This window comes from Myotis myotis, unplaced genomic scaffold (assembly GCF_014108235.1).
Source record: "Myotis myotis isolate mMyoMyo1 unplaced genomic scaffold, mMyoMyo1.p scaffold_m19_p_12, whole genome shotgun sequence".
NCBI lineage: Eukaryota > Metazoa > Chordata > Mammalia > Chiroptera > Vespertilionidae > Myotis > Myotis myotis.
This window is the reverse complement of record NW_023416316.1, coordinates 25,040,427-25,053,866: the sequence shown is the minus strand read 5'-3', so window position 1 is coordinate 25,053,866 and position 13,440 is coordinate 25,040,427. Positions and strand designations below refer to the sequence as shown.

At 54.1% G+C, this 13,440-nt stretch overlaps 1 protein-coding gene across 1 annotated transcript in view; it reads right to left on the bottom strand.

Moving 5' to 3' along the window:
- CORO2A (coronin 2A) overlaps positions 1-13,440 on the bottom strand; it is a 53,967-nt gene that overhangs the window by 3,077 nt on the left and 37,450 nt on the right. The window contains exons 5-11 of the mRNA XM_036330247.1: positions 12,058-12,237; positions 11,160-11,276; positions 4,680-4,784; positions 3,866-3,962; positions 2,503-2,615; positions 2,105-2,195; positions 913-1,187 (exon numbers count right to left, since the gene is read on the bottom strand). Of these exons, the coding sequence (XP_036186140.1) occupies positions 913-1,187; positions 2,105-2,195; positions 2,503-2,615; positions 3,866-3,962; positions 4,680-4,784; positions 11,160-11,276; positions 12,058-12,237 (978 nt within the window). The remainder of the gene's footprint in view (positions 1-912; positions 1,188-2,104; positions 2,196-2,502; positions 2,616-3,865; positions 3,963-4,679; positions 4,785-11,159; positions 11,277-12,057; positions 12,238-13,440) is intronic.

The window sequence follows — 13,440 nt, the reverse complement described above, 5'->3', positions numbered from 1 at the left end:
TGCATTGATCTTTTACAAAAACCTTGTTTCCTTCACCTAGTAAATGAAATTAAAAGACTTGACATTTCAGACTTGTGTGTGTGTGTGTGTATGTTTTTTGTGTTGTTTTTTTTTTTGTCTCCTTAGATGCCCCCATGGGATGGAGGAAAGGATATTTGGTCCTGGTGTCTGGAGATTGGAGTTTTCACCACCACTACACTGTGTGACTTCAGGCAAGTTACTTAACCTCTCTGAGCTTTAAGTTCCTCCTCTGGGAAATGGGGGTCAGAAAACTAACGTCAGCATTATCACAGCTGCTGCCGCTGTGCAGAAAGGCACCAGGTGTTGGGTGCTCCCCCTAAGTAAGGATCTTCGTTATCTCCCTGGAAGCTCACAAGGGCCCCGTGAGGGTCGTGGTGTTAGTGCCCCCACTTTACCGCGATGGACACTGGAGCTAAGAGAGACTCGGCCCCTGGGGCCAGCGTCCTCCAGGCAGTGCTCAGGAGAGCTAGGATGAGAATCCCTCCGTGAGAGGGCAGCCCTTGAGTTTTTAGCCACGACCCACTGACTCCCAGGGCTGCTGAGAGAACGCACACAGATGATACATCAGTGCCCACCGTGGGACCTGGCACACAGCCAGCACTTAGAAATGTTGGCTCTGAAAGCACAACTACAGTGCCAGAACTGGAGGGGCGCTAATTCCCACCAAGTAAAACCCTCTTCATTTTACAGGTGGCTCTCCACCCTCTGTATGCAAGCCCACCGCCAGGGCATACAGACGGTGCTCCCTGCCTGTTTGTTGAGTGAATTAACCAAGTGAATTGCCAGTAAGTAGCTAGCCAGGCCGCACAGCTGGTGGTTTTCCTCACCCCTCATGTCTCTGCCCCTTCTCCACACCCACCCCCGTGCAGGCACCCCCACCCTCCTTCCCACCTCGTTCTCTGTCTTTGGTGGGGGGCATTCAAAGATGTCAAAGCCGTTTGTGAGCCAGGCTTTCTTCTCCTCCAGCCTGTGCTCTGCAGTCCACCTTGGCGCCTTCTCCTCGAGCAGAGAGAAGGGCCTCCGGCCATCGTCTGCAACCAGCGCTTCGGTCTGGTCCACGAGGTGAGGCGAGGCGGGGGCCAGGGAGTTGGAGGGAGGTCTTTCCGGGGGCAGAGGCCGAGGGCTCAGCAGCTCGGAGCCGGGCCTCAGGGACACCAGGACAGGCCCTGGGAGGGAAGCAAAGGCCGTGTGAGGACTGAGTGCCCATCAGCACATGGGCATGGGGCACTGGCACAAGCGGACATGCGCAGACACACGGACACGCAAAAGGTGTGGGAGCTTCGGCCACATGCAGACAGGCACAAGCCCACGGACCAGGGCACTCAGAGTGTGAATCAGGGTCCTGTGCACGTGACCATCTAAGGAAGCCTGGTTTGTCAGAGCAGCACGGTGCGTGCCCTGGAGCTGCCCCGGTTCCGCGAGCTCCTCAGGGAAGCGTTGCCCTTGCTTTGTAGGGACAGTCCCACCACACCGCCCTGCCATCCATCAAGTCACGAATTCCCCCCCGCACGCTGGGTAGCAGGGGAGGCAGGCTCACAGAGAAGGGTGAGGAAACTGAGGCCCAGGGAGGAGCGAGACTGTCTACGGGTTATACAAATGCGGGGTTTGCGGGGTAGAAGGAGAGGGAGATCCCAATCAGAGAGGCAGCAGCTGGAGTGGGGGCTGGGCCTCATGTTGACAGGACAGGCAGGTGAGTCAGGGCAGGCGGAGGGCACCCAAGGGCCTGGGTGGGGGCTGCTGCCTAGAGGGCCTCTGGAGTGATTGTGGAGGTGCAGGTGGGAGGGTGGGCATAGGGTCCAGCTGACACTATCCAGTCACTCTGCACAGCCCAGAGCTTAGTAGTTTTCCATGGAGCAAAATCCCTTGACTTGGAGGGAATGTTCTGAGCCACTCGGGGCAAGTCCCTGCCTTCCTGGACCCTATCTGACCGTCCCAGGGGCGGGGGACTGATGGTGAAGGACCAGTCCTCGGGGCTTCAGGAGAATACAAATACGGTCCAAACCCCTCTCAGCCATCTGGGCCAGAGGACACGCCATTTCCCCCCACATTCGCCCGCCCAAGGCCTCTTCTGGGCTTTCCTCACCTTTATTTACCCCACTGAGCCACTCCCTGGCCGTTAGAGAGGGCTGGGCCCCTGCCGTGGGCGGGTAGATGTCCTCTTGGTAGGATTCCGACTGCAGGAGAAGTCAGGACAGTGAGAAGTGGGTGGTGGGGAGGCCGCCCACGGGAGGGCCCTTAGAGAGCTGGGGGTCAGAGAGCAAAGGGTCATGCCCAAGGTCATCACATAGCAACTCAAGAGCAGAGGTGAGGCAAGAGGCAGGACTCCTAGCTCCCAGGATGCCTCACTGACCACGGAAAGGCCTGCCCCTTGAGGAAGCGGCCACCAGCCTCCCTGTTGCTGCCTCGGCCGTGGGCTCCAGGCTCCGGGATAGTCTTCTGGGGAAGGGTTCCCGCCTCCCTGCAGACCCCCACCACTCTTACCCGCCGGGGGACAATCATGGATATCGGCTCGATGAGGCTTTTGGTTGTGATCAGCTTGTAGAAGCGGAAGATCTCACAGGTGGACACGTCGAGACCTCTCTTTGGCATGAAACCTGCGGGCAGATGGTCAATTAGGGCCAAGCGGTTCCAGCCGGGCTGGGGCCACAGGGTCCGGTGTAAGTGGCAAAGCCAGGCTGCACACCTGGATGTGAACAGACACCACCTCCTCCCCCATCCTTCCCGTCAACAAGCAGTTCATGCAGGAACACCTCCGCTGGGCCAGGCCCTGTGCTGGGGAAATGGGGTTGAAACCCTCAGACCCTGGCCCCGCCTTCAAGAATTTACATGATTTTAGCTGGACTTCTGCTGGAAGTGTGCTCTGCTCCAGGCCCTGCCTCGCCATCCCCACAGCTCCTGCCCCAGATGCCCTAACAGAGCATGCCTGGCTTTCTTTTGCTTACTGTTAGCATGTACATCTTTCTCCATCCCTTACTCGTGATCTAGCTGTGTCTTTATGTTCAAGTGGGTTTCTTTTTTTTTTTTTTAAATATATTTTTTATTGATTTTTTACAGAGAGGAAGGGAGAGAGATAGAGAGTTAGAAACATCGATGAGAGAGAAACATCGATCAGCTGCCTCCTGCACATCTCCCACTGGGGATGTGCCCGCAACCCTGGTACATGCCCTTGACAGGAATCGAACCCAGGACCCTTCAGTCCGCAGGCTGACGCTCTATCCACTGAGCCAAACCGGTTTCCGCTCAAGTGGGTTTCTTGTAGGCAACATGTAGTTGGGTCTTGTTTTGTTCTTTTATCCCCAAAGACACTGGAAAAGCAGGGACTCTCTTAGGTCAGTCTCTCCCATCTCCGTGCTACTGTTTAACCCAGTGGTTCTCAACCTTGGCTGCACATTAGAATCACCTGGGAATCTTTTTAAAATCCTGATTTCTGGGCCACATCCTCCGGAAATTCCGTTTCGTTGTTATGGGGTGGGGCCACAACATTAGTAACAAAGAAACAGAATTTCTGGAGGATGAGGCCCAGAAATCAGGATTTTAAAAAAAGATTCCCAGGTGATTCTAATGTGCAGCCAAGGTTGAGAACCACTGGTTTAACTGCTTAACCTTGGCCTAGAACACCTTCATTCTCTCCCATGCTGTGCTCTGCCTCCTCTCTCCATCCCTCAAATATTACCTCGTTCAGGAAGCCGCCCAGAGAACCTCCTGCACCCCTAACCAGAGCTCCCCCGAGCCAGGCTGTTCACCCACCAGCTCCCCTCCCAAATGTGGGCCCCTCCAGGCGGGGCCGGGACCTGACTCGTCCCTGTCCCCCAGGTCCCACGCGGCCTCGGTGCCCCACACTCACCGATCCCCTTCTGCGGGTGGTAGGAGCGGTACTCCGTCAGGTAGTTCAGGTGAGGCTTGTCCGCACTCACCTCATAGTAACGGATGTTCCCGTCTCCCTGAGGGGGTGGAGGGTGTGTTCAGAGCCGGTCCCCGGCAGCCCCACCTGCCCCCTCTGCCATGCAGCAGGAACCTGGTGTCCACCTACTACACACAGGGAACACCAGGGAACTGTCACCAAGGCAGTAGGAGGGGCCTCATTTTAACACTCTGTCCCCCCAACCATGACCCAAAGCCCACCCGGTGTCTCCAAGGCAGAAGCTCTGGGGGCACAGGCTGGAACCCCACCCCCGTCCAAGAGCTGCACACAAGGGCCAGAGTGGTGCATCTTGAGACCAGCCAGTGGGTCTCACCTCTAGGAGCATTTCTGTCACAGTGACTGTGCGGGGCAGGGTGGGGGATGCTGCTGCTGGCACAGATGGGTAGGGCCAAGGTGGGTAGGGCCAGGGCTGCCAGAGACAGATGGGAGACCTACCCAATGAAGACCTGCTCTGCCCCCAATTTGAAGGTGCCCCTGTGAGACACACCCACTGGTCCCTCCTCATCTGGACCCAGAGGTGGGGGAGGGGGAAACCTGTGCAGGGTGTTTAGTCTAAGCCCTGGGCCCAGGTGCTCTTGGGAGCCAGGAAGGTGGGAGAAAGGGGCTGTCCCTGCCCCTGCCTTGCACCCCAAGGGCCCCAGGCTGCCGTCTGGCCACCAGTAGGGCTAGGCTTAGGGGAGTTCTGCCTCCAGCCTCAGGATTCCATGAGGCCACCTTTCTCCCGTGCCAGACTGACCTTCCCCACCACGTAGAGCATGTTGGTGTCGGAGTCATAGAAGGGAAACAGCACGCCGGAGGAGCCGTCCAGGTCCTCCTCTGTGAGAGGCACGGAGAGGTCGTCCTGCAAGGGAAGGGGGCCAGGTCACTCCTGGGGTCCTCGGTGGTGCTCTCTGAGCTAAGAATTCCTGCCACGGGGCTCTGGATGGGTGTGTGTGTGTGAGAGAGAGAGGGAGAGAGAGACTGAATGTGTGTGTGTGAGTGTGTGGGAGAGAGAGGGAGAGACTGAATGTGTGTATGTGAGTGTGTGAGAGACTGAGTGTGTGTATGTGAGTGTGAGAGAGACTGAGTGCGTGTATGTGAGTGTGTGAGAGAGACTGAGTGCGTGTATGTGAGTGTGTGAGAGAGACTGAGTGCGTGTATGTGAGTGTGTGGGGGAGACTGAGTGCGTGTATGTGAGTGTGTGGGGGAGACTGAGTGCGTGTATGTGAGTGTGTGGGGGAGACTGAGTGCGTGTATGTGAGTGTGTGGGGGAGACTGAGTGCGTGTATGTGAGTGTGTGGGGGAGACTGAGTGCGTGTATGTGAGTGTGTGGGGGAGACTGAGTGCGTGTATGTGAGTGTGTGGGGGAGAGAGGGAGAGACTGAGTGCGTGTATGTGAGTGTGTGAGAGAGACTGATGTGTGTGTGTGAGTGTGTGAGAGACTGAATGTGTGTATGTGAGTGTGAGAGAGACTGAGTGCGTGTATGTGAGTGTGAGAGAGACTGAGTGCGTGTATGTGAGTGTGAGAGAGACTGAGTGCGTGTATGTGAGTGTGTGAGAGAGACTGAGTGCGTGTATGTGAGTGTGTGAGAGAGACTGAGTGCGTGTATGTGAGTGTGAGAGAGACTGAGTGCGTGTATGTGAGTGTGAGAGAGACTGAGTGCGTGTATGTGAGTGTGAGAGAGACTGAGTGCGTGTATGTGAGTGTGTGAGAGAGACTGAGTGCGTGTATGTGAGTGTGTGGGGGAGACTGAGTGCGTGTATGTGAGTGTGTGGGGGAGACTGAGTGCGTGTATGTGAGTGTGTGGGGGAGACTGAGTGCGTGTATGTGAGTGTGTGGGGGAGAGAGGGAGAGACTGAGTGCGTGTATGTGAGTGTGTGAGAGAGACTGATGTGTGTGTGTGAGTGTGAGAGAGAATGAGTGCGTGTGTGTGAGTGTGAGAGAGACTGAGTGCGTGTATGTGAGTGTGAGAGAGACTGAGTGCGTGTATGTTAGTGTGAGAGAGACTGAGTGCGTGTATGTGAGTGTGTGGGGGAGAGAGGGAGAGACTGAGTGCGTGTATGTGAGTGTGTGAGAGAGACTGAGTGCGTGTATGTGAGTGTGTGAGAGACTGTGTGTATGTGAGTGTGAGAGAGACTGAGTGCGTGTATGTGAGTGTGAGAGAGACTGAGTGCGTGTATGTGAGTGTGTGAGAGAGACTGAGTGCGTGTATGTGAGTGTGTGAGAGAGACTGAGTGCGTGTATGTGAGTGTGAGAGAGACTGAGTGCGTGTATGTGAGTGTGAGAGAGACTGAGTGCGTGTATGTGAGTGTGAGAGAGACTGAGTGCGTGTATGTGAGTGTGTGAGAGAGACTGAGTGCGTGTATGTGAGTGTGTGGGGGAGACTGAGTGCGTGTATGTGAGTGTGTGGGAGAGACTGAGTGCGTGTATGTGAGTGTGTGGGGGAGACTGAGTGCGTGTATGTGAGTGTGTGGGGGAGACTGAGTGCGTGTATGTGAGTGTGTGGGGGAGACTGAGTGCGTGTATGTGAGTGTGTGGGGGAGACTGAGTGCGTGTATGTGAGTGTGTGGGGGAGACTGAGTGCGTGTATGTGAGTGTGTGGGGGAGACTGAGTGCGTGTATGTGAGTGTGTGGGGGAGACTGAGTGCGTGTATGTGAGTGTGTGGGGGAGACTGAGTGCGTGTATGTGAGTGTGTGGGGGAGAGAGGGAGAGACTGAGTGCGTGTATGTGAGTGTGTGGGGGAGAGAGGGAGAGACTGAGTGCGTGTATGTGAGTGTGAGAGAGACTGAGTGCGTGTATGTGAGTGTGTGAGAGAGACTGAGTGCGTGTATGTGAGTGTGAGAGAGACTGATGTGTGTGTGTGAGTGTGTGAGAGACTGAATGTGTGTATGTGAGTGTGAGAGAGACTGAGTGCGTGTATGTGAGTGTGAGAGAGACTGAGTGCGTGTATGTGAGTGTGAGAGAGACTGAGTGCGTGTATGTGAGTGTGTGGGGGAGAGAGGGAGAGACTGAGTGCGTGTATGTGAGTGTGTGAGAGACTGTGTGTATGTGAGTGTGAGAGAGACTGAGTGCGTGTATGTGAGTGTGAGAGAGACTGAGTGCGTGTATGTGAGTGTGAGAGAGACTGAGTGCGTGTATGTGAGTGTGAGAGAGACTGAGTGCGTGTATGTGAGTGTGTGAGAGACTGAGTGCGTGTATGTGAGTGTGAGAGAGACTGAGTGCGTGTATGTGAGTGTGAGAGAGACTGAGTGCGTGTATGTGAGTGTGAGAGAGACTGAGTGCGTGTATGTGAGTGTGAGAGAGACTGAGTGCGTGTATGTGAGTGTGTGGGAGACTGAGTGCGTGTGTGTGAGTGTGAGAGAGACTGAGTGCGTGTATGTGAGTGTGTGGGAGACTGAGTGCGTGTATGTGAGTGTGTGGGAGACTGAGTGCGTGTGTGTGAGTGTGAGAGAGACTGAGTGCGTGTATGTGAGTGTGAGAGAGACTGAGTGCGTGTATGTGAGTGTGAGAGAGACTGAGTGCGTGTATGTGAGTGTGTGAGAGAGACTGAGTGCGTGTATGTGAGTGTGAGAGAGACTGAGTGCGTGTGTGTGAGTGTGAGAGGGACTGAGTGCGTGTATGTGAGTGTGAGAGAGACTGAGTGCGTGTGTGTGAGTGTGAGAGAGACTGAGTGCGTGTGTGTGAGTGTGAGAGAGACTGAGTGCGTGTGTGTGAGTGTGAGAGAGACTGAGTGCGTGTATGTGAGTGTGAGAGAGACTGATGTGTGTGTGTGAGTGTGTGAGAGATTGAATGTGTGTATGTGAGTGTGAGAGAGACTGAGTGCGTGTATGTGAGTGTGAGAGAGACTGAGTGCGTGTATGTGAGTGTGAGAGAGACTGAGTGCGTGTATGTGAGTGTGTGGGGGAGAGAGGGAGAGACTGAGTGCGTGTATGTGAGTGTGTGAGAGACTGTGTGTATGTGAGTGTGAGAGAGACTGAGTGCGTGTATGTGAGTGTGAGAGAGACTGAGTGCGTGTATGTGAGTGTGAGAGAGACTGAGTGCGTGTATGTGAGTGTGAGAGAGACTGAGTGCGTGTATGTGAGTGTGAGAGAGACTGAGTGCGTGTATGTGAGTGTGAGAGAGACTGAGTGCGTGTATGTGAGTGTGAGAGAGACTGAGTGCGTGTATGTGAGTGTGAGAGAGACTGAGTGCGTGTATGTGAGTGTGTGGGAGACTGAGTGCGTGTGTGTGAGTGTGAGAGAGACTGAGTGCGTGTATGTGAGTGTGTGGGAGACTGAGTGCGTGTATGTGAGTGTGTGGGAGACTGAGTGCGTGTGTGTGAGTGTGAGAGAGACTGAGTGCGTGTGTGTGAGTGTGAGAGGGACTGAGTGCGTGTATGTGAGTGTGAGAGAGACTGAGTGCGTGTATGTGAGTGTGTGGGGGAGAGAGGGAGAGACTGAGTGCGTGTATGTGAGTGTGTGAGAGACTGAGTGCGTGTATGTGAGTGTGAGAGAGACTGAGTGCGTGTATGTGAGTGTGAGAGAGACTGAGTGCGTGTATGTGAGTGTGAGAGAGACTGAGTGCGTGTATGTGAGTGTGAGAGAGACTGAGTGCGTGTATGTGAGTGTGTGGGAGACTGAGTGCGTGTGTGTGAGTGTGAGAGAGACTGAGTGCGTGTATGTGAGTGTGAGAGAGACCGAGTGCGTGTATGTGAGTGTGAGAGAGACTGAGTGCGTGTATGTGAGTGTGAGAGAGACTGAGTGCGTGTATGTGAGTGTGAGAGAGACTGAGTGCGTGTATGTGAGTGTGTGGGGGAGAGAGGGAGAGACTGAGTGCGTGTATGTGAGTGTGTGAGAGACTGAGTGCGTGTATGTGAGTGTGAGAGAGACTGAGTGCGTGTATGTGAGTGTGAGAGAGACTGAGTGCGTGTATGTGAGTGTGTGAGAGACTGAGTGCGTGTATGTGAGTGTGTGGGAGACTGAGTGCGTGTGTGTGAGTGTGAGAGAGACTGAGTGCGTGTATGTGAGTGTGAGAGAGACTGAGTGCGTGTATGTGAGTGTGAGAGAGACTGAGTGCGTGTATGTGAGTGTGAGAGAGACTGAGTGCGTGTATGTGAGTGTGAGAGAGACTGAGTGCGTGTGTGTGAGTGTGTGGGAGACTGAGTGCGTGTGTGTGAGTGTGAGAGAGACTGAGTGCGTGTATGTGAGTGTGAGAGAGACTGAGTGCGTGTATGTGAGTGTGAGAGAGACTGAGTGCGTGTGTGTGAGTGTGAGAGAGACTGAGTGCGTGTATGTGAGTGTGAGAGAGACTGAGTGCGTGTATGTGAGTGTGAGAGAGACTGAGTGCGTGTATGTGAGTGTGTGGGAGACTGAGTGCGTGTATGTGAGTGTGAGAGAGACTGAGTGCGTGTATGTGAGTGTGTGGGAGACTGAGTGCGTGTATGTGAGTGTGTGGGAGACTGAGTGCGTGTGTGTGAGTGTGAGAGAGACTGAGTGCGTGTGTGTGAGTGTGAGAGGGACTGAGTGCGTGTATGTGAGTGTGAGAGAGACTGAGTGCGTGTATGTGAGTGTGTGGGGGAGAGAGGGAGAGACTGAGTGCGTGTATGTGAGTGTGTGAGAGACTGAGTGCGTGTATGTGAGTGTGAGAGAGACTGAGTGCGTGTATGTGAGTGTGAGAGAGACTGAGTGCGTGTATGTGAGTGTGAGAGAGACTGAGTGCGTGTATGTGAGTGTGAGAGAGACTGAGTGCGTGTATGTGAGTGTGTGGGAGACTGAGTGCGTGTGTGTGAGTGTGAGAGAGACTGAGTGCGTGTATGTGAGTGTGTGGGAGACTGAGTGCGTGTATGTGAGTGTGTGGGAGACTGAGTGCGTGTATGTGAGTGTGAGAGAGACTGAGTGCGTGTGTGTGAGTGTGAGAGGGACTGAGTGCGTGTATGTGAGTGTGAGAGAGACTGAGTGCGTGTATGTGAGTGTGTGAGAGAGACTGAGTGCGTGTATGTGAGTGTGAGAGAGACTGAGTGCGTGTGTGTGAGTGTGAGAGGGACTGAGTGCGTGTGTGTGAGTGTGAGAGGGACTGAGTGCGTGTGTGTGAGTGTGAGAGAGACTGAGTGTGTGTATGTGAGTGTGAGAGAGACTGAGTGCGTGTGTGTGAGTGTGAGAGAGACTGAGTGCGTGTATGTGAGTGTGAGAGAGACTGAGTGCGTGTATGTGAGTGTGAGAGAGACTGAGTGTGTGTATGTGAGTGTGTGAGAGACTGAGTGCGTGTATGTGAGTGTGAGAGAGACTGAGTGCGTGTATGTGAGTGTGAGAGAGACTGAGTGCGTGTATGTGAGTGTGAGAGAGACTGAGTGTGTGTATGTGAGTGTGTGAGAGACTGAGTGCGTGTATGTGAGTGTGAGAGAGACTGAGTGCGTGTATGTGAGTGTGAGAGAGACTGAGTGCGTGTATGTGAGTGTGTGGAGAGAGAGAGTGCGCCGCCTTGTATTTTGCAGCATTTTGCCTGTAATGAATGACTTCTCACACACCTGTTCTCACTACAGCCTTCCACCACCTGTTTTGTTATTTATTCTTATAGAGCAGTGGTTCTCAACCTTCTGGCCCTTTAAATACAGTTCCGCATGTTGTGACCCAACCATAAAATTATTTTCGTTGCTACTTCATAACTGTAATGTTGCTACTGTTATGAATTGTAATGTAAATATCTGATATGCAGGATGGTCTTAGGCGACCCCTGTGAAAGGGTCGTTCGACCGCCGAAGGGGTCACGACCCACAGGTTGAGAACCGCTGTTATAGATGAAGGAGATTCAGAGAGAAGGAAGTGATCTGTCTGGTCTTTGAAACTCCGGCCAAGTGCTCCTTGAATCAACACTGCTTGACCTGCCCCTCCCCTCCCTCTCCCCCTCCCCCTCCCTGGCTGCACCTCTGCCCCAAACATGCAGCTCCTCCTGCCCACTTGCCTCAGTCCTTCGTCCCAAGCTCTGCTCCCGCTGTTCCTTCTGCCCAGAGGCCCTCTCCTCCCTTCCACCCAGTCCTGGTCCAGACGTGGCCACGTGTCCCTCCCTATCCTCTGTCCTGACCAGCCTCCCTCTTTGAACGACAGGATGCACAAGGTCTGGGCTTGTGCCCTCAGGCTGTTGGCATCTTCCTGTTATTCATCAATACATTCAATGAGTGAGTGAGTGAGTGAGTGCATGAAGCCAGAGCTCAGCTGAGGAGCGATGGTGGGGGTGCCGGTGGCGTTGCGCGGGAGACTCACCTGGTCCCACAGGGCAATCTGCCGGTTGTTCCACCGCGAGGTGCCTGTGGACAGCAGCTTCTTCAGGTTCCCCAGAAACAGCACTTTGTTGGCGCGGTGCCCCTTGTAGCTGGCTTCCTGGAGGGACACGTGCGGTCAGGGACGCCCTTGCCTTTGCTTACTCTGCTGCTCCACCTGCAATGCCTTCCTTCCTCACCCCAACTCTGCCTGGAGAATCCTTCCAGGGCTACTTTTCTGAGCTGCAAGAGGCAAATGTTTGCCCAGTTCCATGCTCTTGTTGAAAGATTATTGAGCACCCACTATATGCAAAGCATGGGGCTGGGCTATCTCATTTAATGCTCTGAGGGGAGAGACTCACAGCCCATTTTTGTTGTTGTTGTTATTCCCAGCATTTATTTTAGTACATTGTAAACATCACATTTATATGAATTTCAAGCAACTTTGCAAGTATGCATTATGATTATCATTTTATAACTAGAACAACATAAATATGGAGAGCTCACAGGTAGGCCTTGAAATTAGACTCACAGCCCATTCTTGCAGATGAGGAAACAGAGGCTTGGCCACCTAACAGTGCAGCCTAAGGTCATGTCTCATAGCAGATCAGCAGCGGCACCCTGAGGTCTCCGACCCATGCCATGCGCTTTGACGGAGCTGGGGCACACTGACAAGTTTTGGCGTGAGACCTGGTTCAATACTAGCTTTTGATGTGGGCGTGTCGCTTAGCCTCTCTTCAGCCTCAGTTTTCTCATCTGAAAAATGGGGGTAACACGTGGGAAGGCTTGGCCAGAACTTACTGTAATGAAGAGCATTACTGCCCTGTTCTCAGAAGCCTCCACCATCTCCACTCCACTCCTTGCTCCTCTGACCCCAAGCCAGACTCCAGCCTAGCACTGACCTGGAGGACGGTCCCTGCTCGGGGGTCGAGAACCCGAATCTTGCGGTCTTTACAGGTGGTGGCCAGCAGGCTGCCGTTGGTGTTGAAGGACATAGAGAGGATCACGTCTTGGTGACAGTCAATTGTCTTCACGGGGCTCATGATTACAGACTCCTTTGTATCCAGGTTCCAGACCATCACCTGCACGGCAAAGAGCCGGCTCTGAGCACAGTGGCCTCCCCGCCCCTGGCCCCCACAGTCACACGCCGGCCGGGCTGTAGTGAAACATGGTATCCCCCGGAGGGAAGCCACAGATGGCAGTCTGGCCAAGAGGCCTCAGGTGGGAGGATGGATCTGCGGCTGGAAGCTGCCACGTGGTGGGAGGGGAGAGGGGAGTCAGGCTGTCTTGGCCGTGAAAAAAAACAACACCATCTGCCCGTGCCTGGGAGCAACGAAACACCCACGCTAGGAGGACCTGGGGGACCAGCGCGTCCAGGGGGTTTCCAACAGCAGTTCCCACCTCGCACAGACAAACAGGACGGCCATGCCTGGCTGCACAGGCTGTGTGCCGCACAGCTCCAGGGCAATCCATTCCCACAGCCTGTGATGTGAACAGTGCCCCCTGGCGTTGTGTACAGAAGGACCTGCACAACCCAAGCAGTCGCCCTGCAGACACACCCTCCCTAGACAGATAAAGAGCACTCTGGTCTGAAGCGGGAGAGGGCCCTCCCCACTGCTCCCATTTTATCCAGCACAGAGGTCCCTCAGCTGCCTCAGTAGAGCCCTATAGAGCCGTGAAGGGAAGAGTTTAAAAGCCACAGCTGTGGTCACACCAACTCCATCTGTGTACAGATTGAGACACTGAGGCTGGAGAAGACAAAGACTTTCCCGGGTCACACTGCAAGTCAGCGGGGAGTCGGAATAGAATCTCAGTTGCCCTTACCATGGATTTTCCCGCTCCACAGGGCCCAGCCCACCCCTCCGGGCAGAATACTGGGTGAACAGTGTCCTCCCCAAACTTACTTCCACCTGGAACCTCAGGATGTGGTCTTATTTGGAATAGGGCCTTTGCTGATGTAATTACTGTGGGGCTTTGACTTATGAGTTTAATTCGTTCCGTGACGGAGCTCGTAACTCAAATTACTCGTATGTCAAATCATTAAAGTGAACGAGTGAGACACGTGATGCTGGGCTGATGTTGTGCCGTTCACTGTGACATTCACTGCGCCAACTAGCGGTGGGGTATCTGAAGCTGGCGGGTAACCCGAATTTTAGCTCGCAACTCAAAGCAAAAAATCGGCCGAGAGATGGCTCTAAAAACTTGTTAGTTGGGACACTCGTAAGTCCAGGTCCCACTGTACTTATAATGAGGGAATACTGACTTTGAGTGGGCCCTAAATCCAA